The 23,875-nt window shown below is 51.7% G+C and overlaps 7 protein-coding genes across 7 annotated transcripts; 2 read left to right on the top strand and 5 right to left on the bottom strand.

Annotated features, from left to right (window-relative positions):
- Nucleotides 1-536: 536 nt before the first annotated feature.
- Z517_07392 (uncharacterized protein) lies at nucleotides 537-1,829 on the bottom strand (the record flags this gene model as incomplete). Its single annotated transcript, XM_013429129.1, has 1 exon — nucleotides 537-1,829. One exon carries the CDS (start codon nucleotides 1,827-1,829, stop codon nucleotides 537-539), a length of 1,293 nt encoding a protein of 430 aa, XP_013284583.1.
- A 448-nt stretch (nucleotides 1,830-2,277) lies between these two features.
- Nucleotides 2,278-4,578, top strand: Z517_07391 (uncharacterized protein; the record flags this gene model as incomplete). The annotated part of the gene is made up of 1 exon (XM_013429128.1): nucleotides 2,278-4,578. One exon carries the CDS (start codon nucleotides 2,278-2,280, stop codon nucleotides 4,576-4,578), a length of 2,301 nt encoding a protein of 766 aa, XP_013284582.1.
- A 350-nt stretch (nucleotides 4,579-4,928) lies between these two features.
- Z517_07390 (uncharacterized protein) lies at nucleotides 4,929-7,217 on the bottom strand (the record flags this gene model as incomplete). Its single annotated transcript, XM_013429127.1, has 3 exons — nucleotides 4,929-5,002; nucleotides 5,067-5,307; nucleotides 5,358-7,217. 3 exons carry the CDS (start codon nucleotides 7,215-7,217, stop codon nucleotides 4,929-4,931), a joined length of 2,175 nt encoding a protein of 724 aa, XP_013284581.1.
- A 2,956-nt stretch (nucleotides 7,218-10,173) lies between these two features.
- Z517_07389 (uncharacterized protein) lies at nucleotides 10,174-12,324 on the bottom strand (the record flags this gene model as incomplete). Its single annotated transcript, XM_013429126.1, has 6 exons — nucleotides 10,174-10,327; nucleotides 10,418-10,817; nucleotides 10,874-10,970; nucleotides 11,045-11,405; nucleotides 11,488-11,588; nucleotides 11,701-12,324. 6 exons carry the CDS (start codon nucleotides 12,322-12,324, stop codon nucleotides 10,174-10,176), a joined length of 1,737 nt encoding a protein of 578 aa, XP_013284580.1.
- A 548-nt stretch (nucleotides 12,325-12,872) lies between these two features.
- Z517_07388 (uncharacterized protein) lies at nucleotides 12,873-14,212 on the bottom strand (the record flags this gene model as incomplete). The annotated part of the gene is made up of 2 exons (XM_013429125.1): nucleotides 12,873-13,810; nucleotides 13,870-14,212. 2 exons carry the CDS (start codon nucleotides 14,210-14,212, stop codon nucleotides 12,873-12,875), a joined length of 1,281 nt encoding a protein of 426 aa, XP_013284579.1.
- Nucleotides 14,213-15,049: 837 nt separating this feature from the next.
- Nucleotides 15,050-18,601, top strand: Z517_07387 (uncharacterized protein; the record flags this gene model as incomplete). Its single annotated transcript, XM_013429124.1, has 7 exons — nucleotides 15,050-15,158; nucleotides 15,238-15,480; nucleotides 15,543-15,654; nucleotides 15,701-16,029; nucleotides 16,083-16,468; nucleotides 16,529-17,102; nucleotides 17,169-18,601. 7 exons carry the CDS (start codon nucleotides 15,050-15,052, stop codon nucleotides 18,599-18,601), a joined length of 3,186 nt encoding a protein of 1,061 aa, XP_013284578.1.
- Nucleotides 18,602-19,619: 1,018 nt separating this feature from the next.
- On the bottom strand, nucleotides 19,620-21,544 carry Z517_07386 (uncharacterized protein; the record flags this gene model as incomplete). The annotated part of the gene is made up of 4 exons (XM_013429123.1): nucleotides 19,620-20,040; nucleotides 20,097-20,662; nucleotides 20,715-21,021; nucleotides 21,075-21,544. 4 exons carry the CDS (start codon nucleotides 21,542-21,544, stop codon nucleotides 19,620-19,622), a joined length of 1,764 nt encoding a protein of 587 aa, XP_013284577.1.
- Nucleotides 21,545-23,875: the final 2,331 nt, after the last annotated feature.

The raw sequence follows: 23,875 nt of genomic DNA, 5'->3' as shown, positions 1-23,875 counted from the left end.
GGACGACGGACAGGGATTCGGTGCCGAGTCGCGCACCTCAATTCTCCCATTTTTCTCTTCTGCACCTCCTCGTCATCGTCTCTGCCTCTGTCTCTGATTGATATCTGGCTGCAGCAAATAGTAATCGTATCCTTGTCATTCTCCTCGCCTGCGTCCATCTTCCCTTCGAGAATCTCGGCCGAGAGCGCAGCGCAGCCTTCCGAGATCACCACCATCTCCTTCATCCGACCAGGAACAAGTCCTTCTCTCCTCAAGTTCAAAAGGTGGGGAAGGGTGTGCCTGCAGAGTTCCTATTCGAGGACAGTGAGAACTGCTTCATATAGGTGGTTGCGAATGTTGCTCCGGGCAGACGGACTTACCATTTTGCCTAATCACACCTCTGCTATTCAGCTAGTGCCAACCAACAACCGTCTGCTTGTCTTGGCTCAGTCAACGCTTTGGTCAGTTTCGACGCAAGAACGTGGCGACATGGACATCTGGCGCCGGCTCAGGCAATCAGTGCAATCTTGCTACCCTTTCCACCATATTTTCAGGCATCAAGGGACCGCTGCAGCAGGTTTCTTCGCGAAGAAGTCACTCATCTTCTTCATCCCTGACACATTGACTTTCTTTAGCTCGCGCACTCCCTTTGATTCTCCCAGCTTCTTTTTCCTCTCTTCTTCCTCCTGCTTCCGCTTTTTCTCCACTCTCATCTCCAGCGCTTCATCATCTTCCAATTCACGCTTTCGGCTGAAATCCGTAATCGATCTTGATGCTAGCGCCTCGGCTTTCATACTGTCCAAGTGTCTGAGATGATCTTCCAGGGGAGTAAAGTCAATGAGCGGATCCCGTGACTTGAATCGAGCTCTCAAGCGCTCAGAAATTGGCTCTGGTAGGTATGAAGCAAGCATGAAGTCCAAAACGACGTGCTGTTTCTGCAGCTCGAACAGCTCCTTTGACGTTGGCTCACATGTAGCAGTGCTAATCGAGCTCGTCGTCGAGATTTCCGAAAAAATTGTAGATTGTGTTGTGCTCGCAGCTGAAGATTGCGAGTCCAAACTATCAAGTGCACGATCATCATCGTCGGTCGCTAAGGGCACTTCCTGTGTGACTGTGAGCGTGTCTTCTCGCTTGATACTGAGTATAGGTGCTTCCAAGGCTCTTTTCACGAATTTATCCAGCAGGCTATCTGGTAAACCTCTGTCGACGGCGTTCTTCACCTTCTGGACGATCGTTCGCACCATCTTTTCTTCACTGGGCCTGTACATCTCCTCGCCTCCCGCTTCGATGGTGTCGCAAAGTACCGACATGGCCTTCTCCACCATAGATCGTCCGTGTTCTAAAAGATAGCGTAGTCCTTTATCATCTTGTACACGCTGTTCGAAGAGATCATCGATCGGTTGAAACAATGCTTTTGCCGTAGTTGTCTTCGCTGGTAAGATCAGAGGGATAAGTATGAAGGCGACATCGAATGGTGCTGCCACATAGAAGTCTGCACTTTTGCTAACGTAGCCACTACTCAAGCAGCGCACAGCTTGATTCTCATCTTCTGATTTTGTCGAGTCAGAATGAAGGGTTTCCCGATCACACGGAGCGAAAAGGAGGCTTCGAGGGTCTGTCGTGGGCGCGGATATTCTGTTGAAGTGGAACAGCCCATGTTCAGGGCAGATCAGAAATCTTTGGGGACTATTGTCGCAGGGATGTCGCAGGATAAGGAAGCGCGCTTTTTGGGATATATTCTTCGGGAGGATGAAATGCTTCAAGGGTTGTGGATTGGTGGACGTCGCTGCTGTGGTTGCGGAGGGTTTCTTCGTGGGGCTACTTGAGCTTGAACGAGTTACTATCGCCATATCGGCAAAGTTGGGGTATATATCTCTCTCCTATAGTGCGGGCAGAGATATGGCACATAATCAGCTCTGGAAATGGGAACGTGGAATACAGAGGGCATGGCCATGCACGCCAGGAGATCCCCCTCTATCTCGCCTGGTGGATATTCATACCGCGTTACCAGGCGCGTCTTCGGCAGCCAATCGGAGTACATGTTCACTCCGCACTCCCAAATGTGTCCTGCGTGCATGTGTGCCTCCCTTGTACCTGATACTCTTTTAAAACAGGCGGTCGGTACTCGGCGCTTTGTGTAATGTCAGATTCCATGGCCTTGTCAAGTGTATTGATGTTTGGAGACACCCAAATTCGAAGCTATCCAGACTTTGCCATTGGCTCTCTCGTCAACGTACACAAACCCCGAGCCTCAACGCCTATTGTCCGCCTTCCATATCGCTTACGTTCGCCCATAAAATGTCCTCAGACATCGCTTGGCCTCCTGTATCGCCTCACGCTGCGCTCATGAGCTCTCCAAGCGGCCGCAAGAAGTATGATACTTACAAAAGCGGCACATCCCCGATGAAACGGTCCGCAACCACCCCTAGTCTCATGGACAGACTGCGAGCGGCACGCACGAACAACGACTTCAGGTCTGAAGGTGGAAGCGCAGAGGACGAGGAACAAGATGAAGACGAAGAGACACTACGGCTCCAGTTAGCTGCGATTGAAGCGAAGTTGAAGTTGAAAAAATTACAACAGAGCAAAGCCAGAGCAGCACCTCCTGCCAGAGACTTGGACCGCCCGGAGTCTGCGCATCAACCATCTGCTTCACAAGTTGAGGTGAAAGCTTCTCCAAACAAACGAATTCAAGTGCCGCCGGCAAAGTCGCCCACCAGAGTTCTCCTAGGGATCGACAAGGGTGTCCGGGGCGCGGACGTGTCACTACGCAGAGCCAATACTACCAACAATGGTCATCGTTCGAGGGGAACAAACAGTTCACTTCCTGGCAATGACAATGACAGACCACACTCCCGATCTTCGGCGTTCAATTCGGCGAGATCAGCCACCTCGTTCAGGTCTACCCTGCAGAGCGAGCCCAGAAAGACATTCAGCGAGCGAATGACAGAAGTACGCCAGCGGGAGACGACCATCGAACAACGTCGCGCTACGATAATGCAAAACCGCAGTAGAGGATTTGCCCTCGATCAAACAGAAATCGACCGGTACAGATCAGCCGCAGAGGAGAGACGCAAGCAAGAAGCTTCAAAGTCACCTACCAGACAATATTTCGAATACAGTCGTAACGAAGTCCTCCAGGCCACTTCGGAAGCAAATGCTGGCAGTCGGCAACTTAAGAAGAGCCGAACCATGCCCAATCTCAGAACATCACCCTCTAGGGACAATACACAGCCAGATATCCACGCGGGAGACGCGGCTCTTTACGAGGGCTTTTCAGGGCTACACTTGTCATCACGAATCCTGCCGCACTCGTTCCTGAAACGCACCCTTCCCACCGAACAGTATACCATCCTACGTGTCCCGGACCTTCTCAAGGTTGTCAAGTCTCCAGCATATGAGTTACCAGAGTCTGTATGCGACTTTGTTGTTTTTGCGGTGATTGCTTCCAAGTCCTCTCCTATGGACCACAAGACCCCTAATTCCGACAGTGGCACGGTTGGGACCAAAGACTGGGAACGCCAGTGGGAGGACGGCTCGCGAAATCATCGCCGCTTCATGGCTTTGACTCTCACCGATCTGCAGTGGACCATCGATTTGTACCTGTTCAGTACTGCTCTCCCTCGCTACCACCGGCTCACACCTGGGACTGTCGTGGCAATCCTCAACCCGTGTATTCTCCCGCCGAAATCAGGGAAAGCTGACACGGGTGCATTTTCTCTATCCCTGGCCGATGATTCCGATACCATCTTGGAAATTGGCACAGCTCGAGACTTGGGATACTGCAAAACTCTTAAAAAGGACGGGAAAGAATGTGGAAGCTGGGTGAACGCAGCGAAGACCGAGATATGCGAATGGCATCTCAACGCAGAAATCAGTAGGACGAAAGCGAAAAGAATGGGTGTCAACACTGGCACAAATGGTTTCGGGGAGTGGAAGAATCGACCCAAGACTCGGGATATAAATGGCGGGAAAGGAGCCATGCTAAAACGGGACGGACGACGATATGACAGAACGACAGAAAGTCACTACTACGTCGCAAGCACGGGACCCAAAAGTAGCGGGCATGCTTATCGCGCAGGCTTCGGCCCACATCTTCTGGACAACGACGATCCCTTTCTGCCCGGTCAAGACGGTCAGCTGTCTCGGCCCAGCGATCGCGACAGCCGCGTGAGGAAACGCCTCGCCGCGCTGGCGAAAGAACGCGAGATCGCGGAGAAGCTCGGTTCGAGAGAGCACGGCGGGTTTGGTTTTGAGAGCGCCGGTGCAGAGTACATGCGGCAGAAGGCGAGGGCGAAGGACGACGATCCAACGAGGGAAAAGCGGAATACAAAGACGGTAGCCCTGGGCGAGACGGACACCCGGCGCTCTGGTCCCATTTCCGGAAGTATCTTGACCAGCACGAACACCACGACAAATGAAAACAGAAAGCGCACCGCCGCAGATGTGCGTCTCTCGCCCGTCAAGAAAACGCGCTTCGTCACCGAAAAGGGCATTCGAGAGGCAGGCAGAGATTCTCTCGGAGCCGTGGGTGATCAAAGCCCTGGTATCGGCGTTGGCGTCGAGAGTGAAAGCGAGGATGAATTGGAAATCGTTTGAGTCGTCGCTTGCGTCTTGGTTGACATGTTTGCCCTCCATCGTGGACCAGGATTGGACCAATTAAGCGTTTATGAATAGAGACAGCCCTCCGTCTCAATGATGATGTATGAAATCTAGTCTAGCAGAGACAAACACTCCGTGAATGAAAGAAACACGGGGTGCTCTTTCTCCACTGCCTACCTTTGTAACCAACACGCAAGAAGCCCGTCCAATTGTCTCGTGCTTGTCATTGAAAAAACACATTTCGTCTTGACTCCTGCTCGCCTTGCAATGATGTTCGCAACAAGGATTTCTCCGCCCACCGTACAATACGAGACTTGTCAGATATTCGCCGCTAGCCAGAAACCACTTCAATCATCATCATCCTCCTCCTCCTCCTCCTCTCCTTCAGGGTTCGGGCTGGATTCGGAAACCTGGTCGCCTGCTAGAAAGCCGCAGCCGCCAGTTAGCTCTAGGCTAAAAAGTACATGGAAAGGAGAGTGACTCACTGGATATTCCGACTGTTCTCAAGCGTCTCAAGGTGGTCATGGTATCCCCAAGCACTTTCAACTTCTTGTTGAGCCCTTCCCGTTCGGCTTGCGACTCTGGAGATTCGCCCGCGATCCTGGTGACCATAGCATCATCTAGTTGGAAGACCATTTCTGGCTTGAAAATATCTGGGAGTTCATTGAGAAGACATTGTTCCACAGCATACACCCCGAAGGAGTCGATGATAGACTTCAGCGCAACCTTTCAATGTCAATCGTGTGGACAGCGTCAAAGATCGATTGCCAACTCACCTTGTAGTAAGCCTCCATGGCATTCGTCGCGTCAATGCATGCAAATCTAGACATATCCGACTCTGTATCTTGGAGTAGAGCTGTTAGAAGGGCTCCTGTGTCTGTGCTGAAGTTAAACATTCTCTCTTCCGAGTTGTCCGAAGTAGGGTCTAGGCCTCCGCCGTAAAATGCGCGGATTTTCTCTGCCAGCCCTTCTCGCTCTGCATCACGCCGCTTCTTCTGCAGATTTTCGGTAAAGTAGTGATTGTATGTGATAGCATGGCCCTTCACGTGTGGTTTGAGCACCTCCTCAACCTTTTTGTGCAGCTTAGAGACAATGGCCTCTAGGTTGGGACGGATGAGGAATCTCATAATGCCGTCCCCAGTGACAGAATCAGAGATATGCTCCACCACAAGCTCGACTGTCGCTCTTGCTGCGGTGGCCAGTTTTTCCTCCGTCTCGTGGAGCAGATGTTGCCACGGTCTGCATTGATCAAAGAACAACTCGTCCACAATGGAGGGGTTGAAGAGACCAGGGAGTTCACGACCACGATTACGACGCATACGCGCCTCAACAGAATCAAGGTATGACTTGCGAGAAATGAGTTGTGGACCAAATTTTCTCTTCGAATGTGCATCTATTGCTTTGTCAACAATCTCTTGGGCATGACCTTCGGCGCGCATTCTCGCAGCAAAGGTAGTTAGCGTGTGTTGAACAACAGCTCGCAGACGTTTGTTGTAGCCCTTGTCGGTATCTGCGCTTTCAAAGAACGGATCCTCGTATGTACCACGGACGGAAGACTTGGTGAGATCAACAAACTGCTGACTTGCGTGGAAAAGGTAAGTACGTTGTTCGAGGAGTGACCCCCGCGGAACACCGAGAGCCGCCAACTTGCCCTTACAGAGTGTCAATTCTCGCTCGACGTCTCGTACCAGGGAAGGAAGTTCTGCGAGAATTTGACCGAGCAAAACACGACTGAGTCGGGGGCGCAGGTTATCAATTCCAAGTTGGGTGCTGTGCAGCGCCGAGGACCACACGCGGCATTGAAAAAACTCTTTCTCAGCAGCATCTCGCTCGGCAGAAGTTGTGTCTTTGGTATCGTAGTCGCGGTTCTTGAGAACATGCCATCCCAGTTTGAAGTAGACATCCTCGTTCTTCGCCAGCTCCACAAAGGCAGCCTCGCTGTCAGATCCAGCAAATAGCAGGTCCGGCTTGGTGATAATGCCCAGGGTCCGCTGGCCTCTGGGGTCAATCTCGCGCGCGAGCTTGGTGATGATTTGATTTGCCAGGTCGTTTTTGGCTGACACGACTGCCAAGATGATGCTCCTCTTACTCTTCATGTATGACTTGACGAGAGATTGTACCAGCTCGGCATCATTGTCTGACTGGGAACGATTACCCGCCCAGAAGATGCCCGGGAGATCAACAAGGGTCAAGTTTGGCTGGTGTGGACCACAAAGCTCGACTCTCAGGATGTCTGTGGAGAAGACGGTGTTGTCGTTGTCCAATCCCATTGCTTTCTCGGCGGATTTGACAATGTCTGCAAAGTCGGCGACGGAGGTCGATGGAGGTATGAAGTTCGAGAGGCGTTCGGCATCCCGCTCCGTACGGTCGGCATTAGGAATGATGGTGACAACAACTTTGGGAGCAGGACCACGTCGTAGGATAAGTTCAGTCGCGAACCGGGTACAGAGGTTGTCTTTGGTAGGAAAGCGGAGGCCCGAAATAGCTTCTAGGACGCTTGATTTGCCGGAGCTCTGATCACCGCAGACAACAACCTGGGGCAGATCAACATAACGACTAATGCCTTGGAACCGCAGAGTATCGATGAGGTTTAGAATCTCTTCGTGCTCGCGGGTCTGAAGGTTAATTTGTGTCATCTTGAGTACGTTGTCGTTGGTGGTGGTAGCAGGGTGCAGTCAAGAGCGGGAGTTGTTGAGCGTGAAGATGAAAGCCTCTTATAAAGAAGCCAGATCTTCCCCTAAGAAGCTGCGCGTGATTGTTTGCTCGTCTTGAATGTGGAGGTGAGGCAGAGCTGGCAAGAGGGTCCACCGGGAGCAAAGGCGCAGCGTGCTCTTTGTCCATGGCCTTCACCCGCGGTTTTGGCTAGTTTGACCTGACGGCTGCCTGCATTGCAGACGTCAGTGACCTGACCGGTAGGGATTAGGTTAAGAGCACTGCCATGCTTTATCCGTCCTCCGGCCGATAGTGTGTCAGGTTCTCTAATAAGGCTTCTACCAAGCGAGGAATGCATTGATCCGGGGTGACAGGAAGCATAAGAGCGCGAGGAGATATGCATGATGGATAATTTTTGCTGTCTACGCAGTATTGATGTAACACTGAGGTATAATGGCGAGGGGATAAGGCATTGCTATGTAAGTGAAGGGGAGGTCAATCGATCGCAAGGCGGCGAAGGAGAGGATTCAGCCTTGGCGGCTGCCCCGTTCAGCCTTGCCAATCAGAGACAAGCGCTTCGCGATTTCAGGAGGCAGGGAATTCGAGGTCGGAATCTCGACAGGCGAACTTTCCATTTCCATCCTTGGACCTGAGGGCAACCCTAGGCCTCGCTACTTTAACCTGAGATACTCTTGCATGTGAATAAGCAACCTTCACTAATTCCACCTCTGAGAACTTCGACTGAGGCTGGGGCGGTTGACTACTTTTCGATTATTTTCACCCTGTACCTGTCATTCGGCCAGTATTCGCTTGCGTTAACTCGTCAACATGCCGCCGCAGCAAGACGATCAAACAAACGAGACAGAAGAGGGATGCCAATGGGAATAACCGATGCAAGAGCTCGAGGAAGAAGACGATAATATACTGATACACGTAGAATAGGATCATTTAAGAAAGGAATTCGCTGAGTATCTTGAAAATGAGATACCTACCATCGAAGCAATCGTTGCTCAACATCTGAACTTAAGATCACACCAGATGTTCAGAGTTACAGAAAGATCCCAGTGGCTGAATAAGGGGACATTTAACCTCTATATCCCTATTCTCATCAGTAACTGGCGTGCTCGACGGGTACTGATTAGGTACCCTTCTCCTTACCGGCTGGGTAGACTATACATGACTACACTAATAGACGAAAAGCTCCGTTATGAGGCCGCTTTATTTACTCACGTATCTCGGCATCACCCTCGCGTTCCCATTCCACATCTGTAGGAGTTTTAGACTCCCAGGCGGCCTATATGTAAGTAAGTACTCTTTTCGATTATCGATCGACTCACAGATGATAGTTCTCGGCTCTAGAGCACGCGCCCTAGTACCAGCGAGCGTTAATATCTCTGAAATATTACTAGTCGTGGATCTTTCGAAAACCATATTTCCGGCCATTCGTTGCCTATCAAAGTCATTTCTCATTGAAGAGCGGCTATCTATTGATGGAGTTCTTCGAGGAAGAGCGAGGGCGAATGCTCTCTACGGTAGAACGTCCTACCGCAGAACATCGGAGAATACTTTTCCGGAGTCTATAAGGGATACTTCTCAACTTATCGCGCCCGCTGTCTAGGATCGGCTCCTTTACCGTTTACGACTCTAGAGAGGTGAGTCTCAGCGATCGACCGTTGACGAGGGGATTAGCTATACTCGAAAATGAAGGTATCCAGACGCAAATCTCCCGAGACTACTGTTACTCGTCTACCGACTCGTACCTCCTTAATCTCCTAAACTGCCACAGTCAGCGATTAATACATCAACCAAATGCGGCCCGTAGTAAACTCGACTTAGAAGGTCAGATGGCTACCATCGTCGCTCTACAGGCACTATACCCGAGATTCAGGAATTTACCATTACAGCGAAAGCCGCCTATCTTTCAATTCACGGATTTACACGAAAGTAATTTCTTTGTGGACAAAAATATAACATCACAGGTATTGTAGACATTAAGTGGAGCTGTGTTTTGCCCGTGGAAATGCAACATCCACCTTTCTAGCCCTCTGGACACGAGCTCGATGATCTTGATGGAGAAGGGATAAGAGAGAATAAACAGGAGTTCGAGAGTGCGTGTAAAGAATTCATTCAGATCCTGGAAGAAGACAATGAGGGGGAGGAATTCCCAATTCGCCCTCGTGACTATGCTTAAGCAATGAGAGACTCTCTTCAGAGAAAACAGCACTAGTACTTGACCGCTGTAAAAATTTCGCGGATCGCGTACAACTTGTTCATCAACAAAATTCAACCCCTTTTTGCGCTTGCTCACTCCGAAGAGGACGCCGGCATATTTCAGAACGTCGTGGCCAGATACTGGAGAGTTGACACTATAGGATTTGTCGAGTAAAAACGCCGTGACTGGAGCAACTATCTCAGCCACTTGCGATCCATGTAAGGCTCATCAATGAGCATACCAGTCTAAGTCCTTTTCCCTATTTCTTAAATCCGGCCTCCTTGTTACGCTCGGCCTTGTTCGCTGCGCGTTTCTTCCTCGCCTCGGATGTTCTGGATAGAAGTTGTTTTGTCCCAGGGCTTGGTTTCAATCATGGCAGCAATCTTGGCGGTCTCGCCTGATCCACTGTAACCGGAATAAGTCGACGACGTGATGGACTTGCGCTCATCTGCCACGTTCAGCAAGATGGGATGGCTTTGGATGACTGAGGATGGTTTGTAATGGTGGAAACTAGGTGAAGATGGAACACGACCCGGCGTCAAGCCCAGTGGGTTGACCTAACCGATGTTGGAGCCTAGATCGCTGGCTACAGAAATGTCTTGCACGTATTGATTCACTTGCAAAAGTTTTGGGCATGATGTTCTAGCAGTAATAGCGTATCCTTTCACGATAGGGTGGGAAAAAGTCTTTGAAGATATTCTTTCATCTATACCTACTCGGGTATGTATCTACCGACTCCATTTACCCTTCTTTCGGATCCGCCCGCCGAAGATGTAAAAGACCCACGGCACGGGCACCATTGCAATGGCAAAGAATCCAAAGATACTCGTGCCCCATGGGATTCCCACACGGTTGTAGAGCGGAGCGATCGCGAGGGGGAATCTATGGGAAGAAGTTGTCAGTTTATTTCCGTCTCTGTAAAGCACCCAAAGAGGGGGAGAGAAAAGGAAAACGGCAGGGAAAATTGCTTACGCTCCGGCAAAGCACGACCGCAGGAACGTGTTGGCGGCCACCGCGCTCGCCGCGTAGGCACTAAACGTGTCGACCAGGTAGTTCAGCGCCGCCTGGAAGACGGTGAAGAAGCCGAATCCGGTCATGGCAATCCCGATCACGGGCGCGATCCAGGGATATGACGGATCCGCGGTCCAACCTGTGATAAACAAGCCCGCGCTGAAAAATACCGATCCGACCATCATCGGTGGGAGGCGCAGTTCGGGCGCTACCTTCCCAGCCGTTTTCTTGTTGTAGACCATTTGGTTGTACACGTTAACGACGGCGCCGAGAAAGGATCCCACTAGCAGCGACGAGAATGGGACGGATGCCGGGACAGCTCTCCAGCCGCGATGCTGCTCGAAGATGAGAGGGATTGCTCCTATGTCCAGAACATTAGAGAAAGAGAAGATAACTATGGAGTGTGAAGGAGCGAACCAAGCTGCATGTATAGGATGCCGTAGCAAAAGCTCGCGTAGAGCGCCATCAGAAAACAAATTGGCGTTGTCAAGAGCTGTATCGGCCGGACTAAGAACTAAATCAGACGTTGTCAGCATCGCCCACGGCCCCAAGTCGAGTCATGTTTCGAATAGCGTTCGTAGCACCAACCTTGCGAGCCAACTCGCCCAATGAAATATCCCATTCTTCGAACTTTGCGTGCAGTGCCCAGTTGCCGCTCTGATGTCGCAGGCGTCGCGCTTTGTATACCAGGAGGCGAGGTGGGTATGACTCGTCGAGGAATATGACATCCACGATCAACACAGTTACCTGGAGGATGCCTGAGAAGTACTCTGTCCACCGCCAGCCGAGGCGAGGCTGAACAACAAGCGCCGCTCCGACGATGGGTCCCAGACCCGGCCCCAGCACCACGGCCATGGCATAAGCGGCCATGGCGATGCCCCGTTGCGAAGGCGGGAACAGATCGCTCAAGACTCCACCCGTGTTCGTTACCGGCGCGGCCGCGAAAAACCTACAGGTAAGCATGTAAGTCGAAAAAGGCCCGACAAACGCCATGCGTACGGTGTTGCTATGTTCGGGTGGATTTGCCTTACCCAGCGAAAAATCTGGCTATCATCAGCGTCTGGAAATCGCTTGCAGAACCAGCCGCAAATTCGAAACAGATAGCAACGAGCATTGGTGGGAGGACGGAGGTCTATTCCGAAAAACGATCAGCTTCAGTCTCCATCTCAGAATTCCAAGTATCTTTGGGCCTCTCTCACTCACGTCCCGTACGAAGTATCAAAGGATACATGGTGGGCATTTACCTTTCGACCGAATACCTCAGACAACGGCGCCCACAAGAGAGGACCGAGGCCGAATCCGAAAAGGAACAGACTCGTGCCCAACGTCGCGACTTGGTTGCTGACGCCGAAGTGTTGTGCCACCTGCTGAGTGCCCGGGCTAAATGCACTGCTGGCCCAAGAGGCCGTCAGAGTCGTGAAACTATACAGCGCCGTGGTAATGACCTTTTTCTTCATAGACCAATTAATGGGCCAATAGGTGTCATCCGCGCCGTCAAAGTCGACCAGATCTTCCACGGTCGTTTTCTGATGTTCGAGCTCATGTGTGAAATTGCTCGGGACGATTGGCGGTCGACTCCTGACGCGCGCTACCACGGCCTCTAGTCGAGGAATCGTAGAAACACTTGAGGTGGATGTGACGGAGGAAGTAGAGCGACGTGTCTGCGCCCTTGATCCGCGGAGACGATGTACTGTCGAAGAGTGGTCATCATCTACCTCCAGGCCGTTTGGTTTGGCGTCTCCGTGCTCTGGGTGGGTTGTCATATGGGCCAGAGCATTTTGCCGACCTGCATTGCTCACAGGAGCTATCGCAGCCATCGGAGGGTCTGACGAGACTGAATTTGCCATGCGCGGTTCCGCTTCAGACATTACTCCCCTGGTGGGAGGATTGTTTGTTTTATTAGCATTTCATGGAAGACTGAGGTTCAGCTTGTATGGACGTTTAGCTCAAAGCTTCTGTCACACACTTCTTGTGTGTAGGACGTTCAGCCACTGGCCCAGCTCTGGTACAGAAGGGAAACCTGTGGCTCTTGAGCCCCAACTGGTTGTGGGTTGGAGCATGGTTGTTGTAATTGATTGATTGGCAGCTGGTGGCAGGGTTTAAGCGAGTCGAGCCCGGCAATGGCCCGGGTGTCATCAACCGAATAATTAAGATCCAGCTAGTGGTTCCTAGCGGTACTAGTGCCAAAGTCCACCTGCGAATCAATCCAGTTGACTATTTATACATGTGCCGACCAGTACCAATGCGGCGAGAGTTCCAACAGACCAAGCGCGCCGAGATACAATAGCCTCAGGAGTCTGTTGTGGGATCAAGTACATAGACACGTCACGCACTGAGGCAAATGGCTCCTAACTTCTCTTCGCTACTCTCCCTCCAATCAGCGGGCACTCGGCAGCTCTCGCCCGATGGGGGATGGCTATGTGGAAGATTCCAAGAAAGCGAGAGTTGCCGCAACCATGGCATCCCCTCCAGTTTGAAGGGTCGGATGGATTGCGGGCGCAAAGTCCGGGCTGTGGTTGATCGGCACAGTGTCTAGCTTCCCCTGCGCGGCTAGGGAATCCCACTGCTGTTGATCTATACCGCCGAATAGCCAGAAGCAGTAGGGTTTTCCAATCGACCCAGCAAGGATACTGAAGTCTTCGCTTGCCAGGCTGCTTTTTGGTGCGACCACAAACTCGTTCCCGAAAATCTGCGCAAAGGTTTGTTCGAGTTTCGTTTCAGTCTTCTCCGAGTTTGCGGTGACTGGAAGGCTCATATGATGTTCAATCTGGGGGCCCTTCTCACAAAACCCTGCTTCGCACTCGGACTTGATTATTCTCTCAACATGATCGAGGACGGTGCGTCGTACTTCTTCATCGAGTGTTCGAATGTTGACAGTAAAAAAAGCGCGATTGCTGATCACATTCTCCGCTTCGCCAGCATGGATGGACCCGACCGTGATGACGGCGACTTCGTCAGGAGGTACCACCCGACTGACAATTGTTTGGAGACGGACGACGATATGACTGGCGATAACCACGGGGTCGATACAACGATGAGGCATGCTTCCATGTCCGCCTCGGCCAAAGATGGTGACTTTGAGGCTGTCCGAGGAGCTCATAATGGGGCCATTTTTGGATGCAACCACCCCGGCCCGAATCGGGGCCACGTGCTGCCCCAGAACAATGTCGGGAATTGGACAGTTATGCCTCGAACTGTCATATAAGCCGTCGTTGACCATTCCTAGGGCTCCATCCCCAGCCTCTTCCGCTGGTTGGAAGAGGAACACGAGTGTCCCCGTCCAAAATTGGCGTGCCCTCAGAAGAGTCTCCGCTGCGATCAGTAAGCAGACAGCGTGAAAGTCATGTCCGCAAGCTGTAAAGAGCCATCAGTCAACTCCTCCTCTGCCGGGATCGAAATGGAATGGTCCCTACCATGCATCACTGGCGTCTCTTTTCCATCGCCGCCGATTTGCCTTCGTAGACTGGCGTATTCGAGGCCCGTTCGCTCTGCGACCGGCAACGCATCGATGTCTGCTCGGAGCAGGACGGTTTTCCCAGTTCCATTCTGCAAGATCGCAATCAACCCATGGCCCCCGATCCCTGCCCGAATCTCAAAATCGGCGCTCAAGCCCCGGAGATGCTGAATAATTAATGAGGCTGTCTCGGACTCGCAGTGAGATAGCTCGGGGTTTGCATGAATCTTCTTGTAAACAGCCTCGTAGACTGTCAGATCAGGTCGACACTCTCGGATGACCGAGGCCGTGATGGCAGACATGTCGCTGCACACGTTGGGGTTCGAGAGATAGATTTTCAGATGCTACAAATATGAACAGGAACAGTCCTCAAGCATCGATTGACATCTTTTTGGGAGATTCGGACGACTGAAACCGACCCGGCTGGGCAACCCGCTTACCCTTACCTATCGAGCTGAACAATAACTCAAAGGTCACAGCGAGAAACTAAGAGCAAGAGGAGTGAGAACATGCAAGCCAGAGGCACAGAGGCCGGAGACGGACGGCCCTCCCTCGAATGCGATTGGATGTGGATGGATGAAACTCCCCACCGACTATAAGGTGACAGGCAAATCGGGTCAGTTGACGAGCGACCCACCCCTTGCACCATGTTGGAATGGCCCAATGCAACTGGGGTCCAGGCGAGTCGCCCAATCCTGAAGCATCTGAACCTAATGACCTCAGCTCATTGACGTCTCTCTTTGTTGTCGTATTAAGTTCTCCAGTGGCGATGTAAAAGCCCAGTTATGTATTGCTAGTACCAATATAAGCCACTCAGCTATCAGTTGTACTATCTCCTCCCCCACAACTCAAATCGAGGTCCGCCACCGACCCGCGATGTTGCTTTTGCCCTTCTCCCAAACTTTGTAGACTTTGGTCCAAAGGAAGATATCACACCATCCCGAGTCGAGTGGTGGGCGATATGGACGACTCTTGGTGTTTCCTCGACCCCAACAAACCCCCCCTCCTCCCCTCCCCAAAAGAAGTGCAAGAAGATAAAGCTATCAACATGCCCACTTATGGGGCTCCATGCAACGGAATCCTTTTCGTCCAAGTCTGGGTTATTGAGGCTGTACCGGTGCCTTGTCTGACTGACCAATATGGCGGAACCTATCCCGTCTCCCAGAGGATATCCTATTATTGGAAATGCTCTCGATATTGATGCGGAATATCCTATGATGAGCCTTTCGAACCTGGCTAATAGATATGGTAAGTGCAGTTGTAATGTTTTTTTTTTGGGTAGGAAGAAGGGAATGTCTCTGGAACTAGACTCACAATGACAATCTAGGAGAGATATTCAAGCTGACCCTGGGCGGGCACGAAAGAGTCTTTATCTGCCGGCGAGAGCTTTTCAACGAGCTAATGGACGAAAAACGATTTGAGAAAGCCGTCACCGGGGCTCTTTTACACATTCGAAGCGCTGTCCATGACGGCCTATTCACTGCCTTCCCGGGGGAGCACAATTGGGGTGTGGCGCATCGAGCATTAATGCCGGCGTTCGGGCCCATATCCATTCGTGACATGTACGATGGTGGGTGTGCCTCAATGCTTCCCAATGCCAACTGTCGTGGTGTACTGACTCTTGGTCTCCAGAGATGTATGATATTGCCACCCAGCTGGTACTGAAATGGGCCCGCTATGGTCCAGAGCATGATATCAAAGTCACGGATGACTTTACTCGGTTAACCCTGGACTCCATTGCTTTGTAAGTGAGTCCCTTCGTACTCGGACCTTCAATTGAACAAGTAAAGGTGTGCGATGGGGACTCGATTCAATTCGTTTTACACGGAAGAAATGCATCCGTTTGTCAATGCAATGGTCGGGGTGTTGACTGGTGCCGGGGAGCGTGCACGACGACCACCACTCCCTAGCTACTTCTACCAAGCCGCGGACAAGAAATTTCAGGACAACGTGGACCTGATGCTCAAGATTTCGACCGATCTCGTCAAGCATCGTCGCGAGAATCCCACCGACAAGAAAGATCTCCTGAATGCGATGCTGTACAACAAAGATCCTCAGACAGGCGAGAATCTGAGCAACGAGAGTATCGCTCACAACATGATCACGTTTCTCATCGCAGGTAAAATCTCCATTCTTCACCACTGGGATGGATACGCTCCGCTAACCTGGCAGGCCATGAGACCACCTCGGGGCTTCTTTCCTTTGTATTCTATGAGCTTCTGAAGAACCCGGAAGCTTACCAACGAGCCCAAAAGGAGGTCAACACAGTGATTGGAGACGATACAGTTACGGTACAGCACCTCTCCAAACTGGAATACCTCAACGCCGTCTTGAGGGAAACATTACGGCTTCACCCTCCTGCACCAGCATTCACGGTCAGGTCGAAGCAGGATGAAGTGATCGGGGGAAAGTACCACGTCACAAAGGATATGGCATTGGTCTGTTTCTTGATGGCTATCCACAAGGATCCTGCGGTGTATGGCGAGGACGCCGAGCAGTTCCGCCCAGAGAGAATGCTGAATGAGGCATTCAGCAAACTTGCTCCCAACGCGTGGAAAGTACGTGATGCCTTGTCCCTCTGGGACCTCATGACGACGACTGACTAATATTGAAACCAGCCATTCGGGAATGGCTCGCGCGCATGCATTGGTCGACCATTTGCGTGGCAGGAGGCCCTGTTGGCTCTGGCCATGTTGCTCCAGAACTTCGACTTCAGCATGTCGGATCCCACTTATCAGCTTGTGCTTCAATCTACATTGACTGTCAAGCCAAAGGGTTTTTTTATGCGCGCGAAAGCTCGGCGACCCGACATCGAAACCAGGTTTGTTGGACGGTCGATCCCCAGAGATACAGCTAAGCACCAGCCATCGCCAGCGCCGGCAAGCGGAAATTCGGATCATACAGACTCGAAATTACCAATACTCTCAATCTTTTACGGGTCCAACACTGGAACCTGTGAGGCTATGGCGAACTCTTTGGCGTCCTCTGCCGCTTCCCACGGCTTCCAGGCCAAAGTTGAAATCTTAAATAAGGCGGTGGATGCGTTACCCAAGAAAGGCCCAGTGGTGATCATCACCTCAAGCTACGAAGGAGAGCCACCGGACAACGCAGCGCATTTTGTCTCTTGGCTAGAAGGGTTACAAGGCACAGAAGCCAGCGGAGTCAAATATGCCGTGTTTGGATGTGGAAATCGTAAGTGCGCTAGAAGAAGAAGAAGAACAAGAAGCTCAGTAATGGTGGTGTGCTGACGTTTTGAAGGTGACTGGCAAAACACCTACCACAGGATCCCCAAGCTGGTGGACGCCACCCTTTCCGAAAGAGGCGCTGAGCGTTTGACGGCTAGAGGAGCTGGCGACGCAAATGATGCTATGTTGTTCGATACGTATGATACATGGAAAGACGAGCAGTTGTGGCCTGCTGTTGCCAAAGCTTTCCGGGTCGCACCAGAGGGTGGAGAAGACCCTCGGTCCTCCGGACTCGACATTCAGATATCTGCTGACAGCAGAGCGAGTTTCCTGCGGCAGGATCTCAAACAAGGTCTGGTGCTCACGACAAGACTTTTGACTGCGCCAAACGGACCTGAGAAGCGACACCTCGAGATTCAGTTGCCTTCAGGAATGTCATACAGGGCTGGAGACTACCTGGCAGTCCTCCCCTTCAATCCGACAAGAAATGTGCGGAGATGCCTTGCAAGATTCGGTCTTCCTTGGGATGCCATGATCACCATCAAGCCCGAAACTCACACAGCGCTCCCTTCGGGGAGACCTCTGCCGCTTTTTGAAGTCCTGTCGGCCCTCGTCGAACTGTCGCAGCCAGCGACATCGAAGCAATTGAAGCAGGTGGCTGCAACAATTGCAGAACCTGCCGCGAGGGAAAGCTTGGAGAGGCTCGCGAGCGACGCCTTCAAGAAAGAGATCTCGGACAAGAACCAGTCCCTTCTCGACATCCTGGAGAGATATCCCAACGCACAATTCTCGCTCGGACAATTTCTGGAGGCACTCCCATTGATGCGAATCCGACAGTACAGTATTTCGTCCTCCCCTCTGGATGACCCGTCCAAGTGTACAATCACCTACTCGGTTCTCGATGCTCCGACAAGGGGTGGAGATCCAGACAAGGACCGTTTCTTGGGAGTCTGCAGCAATTACCTCCGATCGCGTGCACCAGGCGACTGGATCCACGTTGCGGTGCGCCCGAGTCACGCAGGCTTCCATCTCCCTCTTGAGGACGTCACTCCGGTGCTGATGGTTTGCGCCGGCACGGGCCTGGCGCCCTTTAGAGCGTTTGTCCAAGAGCGCGCGCTCAAGATCAAGTCTGGGAAAGAGCTTGGCCCCGCACTGCTGTTTTACGGCTGCGGATCGCCCGATCGGGACGAGCTCTACAAGAGCGAATTCGCCGCGTGGGAAGCGCAAGGCGCGGTGAAAGTGCGCCACGCATATTCACGAGCACCGGACCAGAGCTTCGGTTGTCGCCATGTCCAGGACAGGATCTGGCACGACAGAAGCGAGGCAACGGAGCTCTTTATACGGAATGCGCGGATTTATATGTGTGGCGCCGGTGCCGTGGGAACCGAAGTCAACAAAGTCATGGCCAAGATCTTCATGGGCGCCAAGGGTGTCTCGCAGGAGGCGGCTGAAGCATGGGTTAACGGCTTGAAGGGTGTTCGGTACTGGGCTGACGTGTTTGCTTGAGAGAGAGAGAGAGAGGCAGAGAGATAGATGTCGGAAAGGCTCTGGTTCTCTGCACTTGTGCGCAACGTTTGGGTCTCGTGCTCCCGCACCATTCGCGCAACGAGTTTGCGGCCTAGGGCCGAGATGGGACTTTCGTATTCTGGTAGACTCAGGCTCAGACGCCATCCCTTTTCCTGAGCGGCAATCCCACACAAAGTGATAAAGGCACTATTTTTGGTTTGCCCCGAGGAGGGAGAGGTTGTAAGGAATAGCAAAGAATTTCGACAATACATATCTAATGTGAAGGCTCCCAAACGGCCGCCGATAGATGTAACAATATAGACTGCGGTACAACTGATGGATGGCAGCTGCAGGAGGTGCACAACACAGATTATCCACAGCATTAGGAGAGTCTCCCCATAGTCAAGCTCCCAGCCAGCCAGCTTAGGGATACGGCGGGGGTTCTAGGCATTTCTCAGGATTACCTAATGACAGGCCGTGATAATGTAGGCTACAGGAAAAAAGCTGTATGTAGTGTACTGGGGGAGTCTAAAGGCTGAAACGTGATTAGTGGGATTTGCCTGCACAACGTACAGGATGACACTGATCAGCTGGATCTCTAACACTAGTTCTGAGATTCCTTTTTCCTTGATCCTTCAACAGGATCTATCCATCTGAATAACTAACGAACAACTTAATCAATGAGTTAAAGATAGTGATCAATTAAGTTATGGAATCTATCTGATCAGGACTCTCTATGCTGTTTTGTTATTACTGTGCGATAGCTGTTACCCTCTCCTATGCCCAACCGCTGTACGAGCTGATGCTTCTGGCTAAGAGCCTCGCCCCAGTTCATCAGGACATGATTTTTAGGGCGGGGGTTGGCACTCAGTAGGGGCCATTATCAGCGAGCTATACGAGGTATAGGCTAGGGAATAATAGTTTCCCACTATGAAAGTAAAAGGAACAGTTCGTCCAAAGTAAGTCATTCACATTAGTTTTGCGTGTATGTATACAAGTCGTGTCAAGCTCGACCTGTCTAGCAGACAGTCTTCCAGATCTTCTTCCACCATGGCCACGTGGTTTGAATTCTGCGCTCCTCTTCCAGTATCTCCTTGAGGTTGTGGACTTCTCTCCTCCCGCTTGTAATGTCAATCTCGCCGATCTTTCGGATCTTGGTCCTCTTTATCAACTTATAGCCAATAAACATGGCGAGGACGATAGGTGCTGCAAGGTAGACTTCAAAGAAATACTCCACCAACTCGGAGGCAGACATGTCAGCATAGCCAACGGGTGCAAAGCCTGTCCAGAACTGCGCCACGAGAATCAGGATGTTCATGACCAGTCCTATCCATGAGCCATACACAGTAGCCTGTGATTTGAAGGCGAGTTCGTCCAAACTACGGCCAGCAAGACGCCAGGCACTGCGGAAGCGGATGTGGCATAGGCAGATAGTGCCCCTTAGATAGACAGGTCAGTCAGAGCGCGGGATTTTCGGGAGTTCAGCACTGCTTACCAGGTGAAGATTGAAGCCAGGCCGCTGATAGCAATCATCCAATTGAAAGCCTGGGTTGTGGTGTCCGGACCAGCCGCGACAATGTAGCACAGGAACCCGATGAGGGAGGAGACAATAATAGCAACCAACGGACGGCCTTCACGGTCAACATAGCCCAGGATCTTGGGGGCCTGCCCCATATCTGCGAGTGCGGCTAGAGTACGGCTGGAGCCGTAAACGGAGGAGTTTCCCACAGACAGGACTGCAATGAGGATGACCACATTCATAATGGAAGGCACCGCATCGATCCCGGCGTTGCGGACGGCAATGACAAACGGAGAGGCGTTGGCGTCGGATGAGGAGCTGCCGTTCAGAAGTTGTGGGTCATTGTAGGGAACGAGGACGCCCACAATGGTAAGAGACACCATGTAAAACAGGGCGATTCGCCAGAAGACTTGTTTCACGGCCGTGGGTAATGCGATGCGAGGGTTCTCGGTCTCTGCAGCAGCTAGGCCTACCAACTCGGTTCCGCTGAAAGAGAATGCGGCAGTGACAAACACAGAGCACAAGCCCTTGAATCCGTGGTTCTAATAGTAAATCAGTATCCAGGCAAGGTATGGCAAACGGTGCTTGGCTTACAAAAGCGCCTGGATCATACCAGTAGTGGGTGCCGATATAGCCTCGAGAATCGCCCGGGACACCACCAGTATTGATGATGATACCGAGTATGATAAAGCCGATGACGGCGATGACTTTGATGATCGAGAAAATGAATTCGGCTTCGCCATAGCCTCTGACACCGAAGAAGTTGATGAGAATAATGGCTACCAAGAATATGGTCACCCAAGCCGCCCCATTGACGTCCCTTGTGCCAGGCCAAAATTCAAGTGTCAGAGACGCGGCGACAATTTCAAGCGGAAGTGTCACAAGCCACTGGAGTGCATAGCTGGAGAGAGAGTCAGACTCAGCAGGACAAGGGATCAGCACTGCGATACTCACTTCCAGCCCATTGCAAAGCCCCAGGCCTCGTCCACGAATCGACTGGCGTAAACAGAGAATGCTCCAGCAACCGGATACTGCACCGCAAGTTCACCCAGAGCATGGGTCGTGCAGTACAACGTGATTCCTATCAGACCATACGCAATGATCAATGATGCAGGACCTCCGTTGGCCAGTGCGGAACCAGAGCCTACAAAAAGGCCAGTCCCGATCGAGCCCCCAATCGCGATCATCTGGAGATGGCGTCCCTTCAACTTCATTGCCAAAGCGGGCTCGGCGGGAGGCTGGTCTGCGAGCACCCTGCCATTCGCATCAATGGCTTGTGTCGTGACCCGGGCATGGGGATTGCGTTTAAACCCATCCACGAACCGACCGAACGCGGTTGAAGCTCGAGGAAATTCGACCTTTCCTTGGGAGAAGTCGGAGCTGCCACTGGGGCTTGCCGACATTGCTTCAACGTCCTTCTCCATTGCAGCTCGTTATTGTGGGAGTGATAACAAGGGGGTAATCTCCTGACGGGGAAGAGTTGATAGAGCTGAGGGGGGATTCATAATAAGATATAGACCAAAGGGTCGGCAGCACGCGTCGATCGTCGGCAATATGCGATGGCATTTGATAGCAAGCAACGAATGGAAACATTTACAGAACATAACCGAAGCGGAGAATGTGAAAATTTTGTGGATGATAAAATGTCGCATATTGAAAGCTTTGGGGCAAGGCTACCTTATCACTTGGCTGAGATGCAAATCCAGATGTCACGGTCCCACTTTCCACTGGCAAAATCGTTGACGGTACCAATGACACACTGTATACGATCAATTGTATCCTCCATTGACCACTGAGTGCTCGGATTTTACAGGAGGATAATCGGTAGAGTGGAGCTGGTGATCGTTTACTGAAGGGCGTGAGGTTACAACGAGATCACGGCACCTCATGTGGACATACCGAGGAGACGATAGGAGCTGGGCTAGACTAGTTTAGAAAGGGGGCAAAAATAGACACGGTGTTTTGCAGCAGACACGGGTTCTCCATATATCGGTTGTGGTGGTATGCGATACGAGAATAGAGGTTGTTGAAGGAGAAAACTTCTTCGATAGTACCGGCTGCGTGGTGGCGGCGACGCGTGGCTGCGTCAGCCAAGCCAAAGTTTTTTCGAGAGTTCGGAGCAATGTCGGGGACTGGAAAAACTCTGTTCCGGGACAACAGAAAAATTCCCTCGAGCCTTGCATGCGGTTCAAGGCTGGTTCCAGCATACGCCTGGATGGATACAACTAAGTATCGTGAAGGCAATTGGAAGGACGATGTGCGCCATTATGCCAGAAGGAAACTAGGTAATGATTGTGGAGGAATGTGAGGGTGATGAAAGGGCTATCAAAGGGCTTCAGGATTGCTGCCAATGCTAGATACTTGTATTCTAGCATCGCACAATTCTCCTTCACCACAATCAACTTGGCAACAAAAGCTTATCGTCAAACCTCTTCAGCTGCCCTGGATGGAAGTCTAGTGCCCTCCCAAGCACGCGAGCCGCTCCTCACAGGCAAAAAGGCACTGTACCTCGTACCGAGGACATATTATACAACCATTTCAACTTTGTCGTTAAGCCAGGTGGGGTGTGTTCCAACTGAAAATCCAAGCGTGTAAGATATCCTAATCATACCATTTGTCCTTTTGCAGATGAAGTGTCATCTTTACATATTCTTTCATATGTAAACGAGATCGCCATCATTCTGCACGGACAGAATAGGTATTAGAGGTCGGGCCAATGGAAGAGCTTGGTAATAGGTGAAACCACGGCGTTCGAAAGACCAGGTCAGCGGTGGGTGTCAACGATAGACTGGGTCTTTCATTCGCACTCCTTTGATTGGTGTATTGAATAACGTATTGAATAACAAACCAGATAATGATGGAAAACGGGTGGTCGAGCGTAGGCGGCGGCGTGGGGAGGAAAAGAGTTGATGGTAAATAATGAAGCAGTGCAGCCTGTGACACAGTAGTGACTGGTCCCGTGCGAGAAACGCTAGATAGTCACCTAGTAGCTAGGCAGTAAGAGCAAGAGTTCCGAATACCTTGTGCCGAGTAGTATGATATCTAGCGAGCTAGGTACCACTGCATTTTCCCGCAGTACGAGGTGGGAAGACGCTGAGGCCGCCTAGCGAGGCTACGTACGAGATACTTGGTAACCATGTGCTCAGTTCTCGTACATATTGATGAGGCACAGCATCGCCTCTAGGATACTTGTTTTGGGATGTTTGGTGACTACTGAAGTCTACAGTACACAAGATATAGCACCAGAAAGTACCTACCCTGGGTGCCTGGTAACGAGCGAGGTTGGGGTTGAGAAAAGTGTGTTGATCGACAAGTTCATTTCGCTGATCATATTTCGTTTGAGGGTGATGGGCACTCCACCCGCCCTCTAGCATGGTCGTCATCCTTTTACTCACCTGTCCGCCATGGCCACCACAGCACCATGGTAATTTCTTCTGAGACTCGGTAAGCGAGAGCCCTCGAGTCCTTTACAGAGTTCATTCTGCGCCTTTTAGCTGCAGGTCCCGACCGAGGGGATGGCCCTTGACGTATCCGCGCCTATCAAGGCCCTTCGGATGCAGCTGAGATTGGCCCACCTTCACCCGTAATGAGCCTGATTAGCTAGCAACCGCACAGACCTCAACTAGCTGGCTCCTCCATTCTCGCGTGGCAGCTGAACCTTCAGCACCTTCAACTCCCCCCCGGGCTTCAGAACGGGCTGGACAACTGTGACTTTGTGGCCTGGAAGGCACCCGCAGGTGACCACCGGCGACCAA

This window comes from Fonsecaea pedrosoi (assembly GCF_000835455.1).
Source record: "Fonsecaea pedrosoi CBS 271.37 unplaced genomic scaffold supercont1.4, whole genome shotgun sequence".
Lineage (NCBI taxonomy): Eukaryota > Fungi > Ascomycota > Eurotiomycetes > Chaetothyriales > Herpotrichiellaceae > Fonsecaea > Fonsecaea pedrosoi.
The sequence above is the reverse complement of the archived record's forward strand: the minus strand, read 5'-3'. Positions and strand labels throughout refer to the sequence as shown.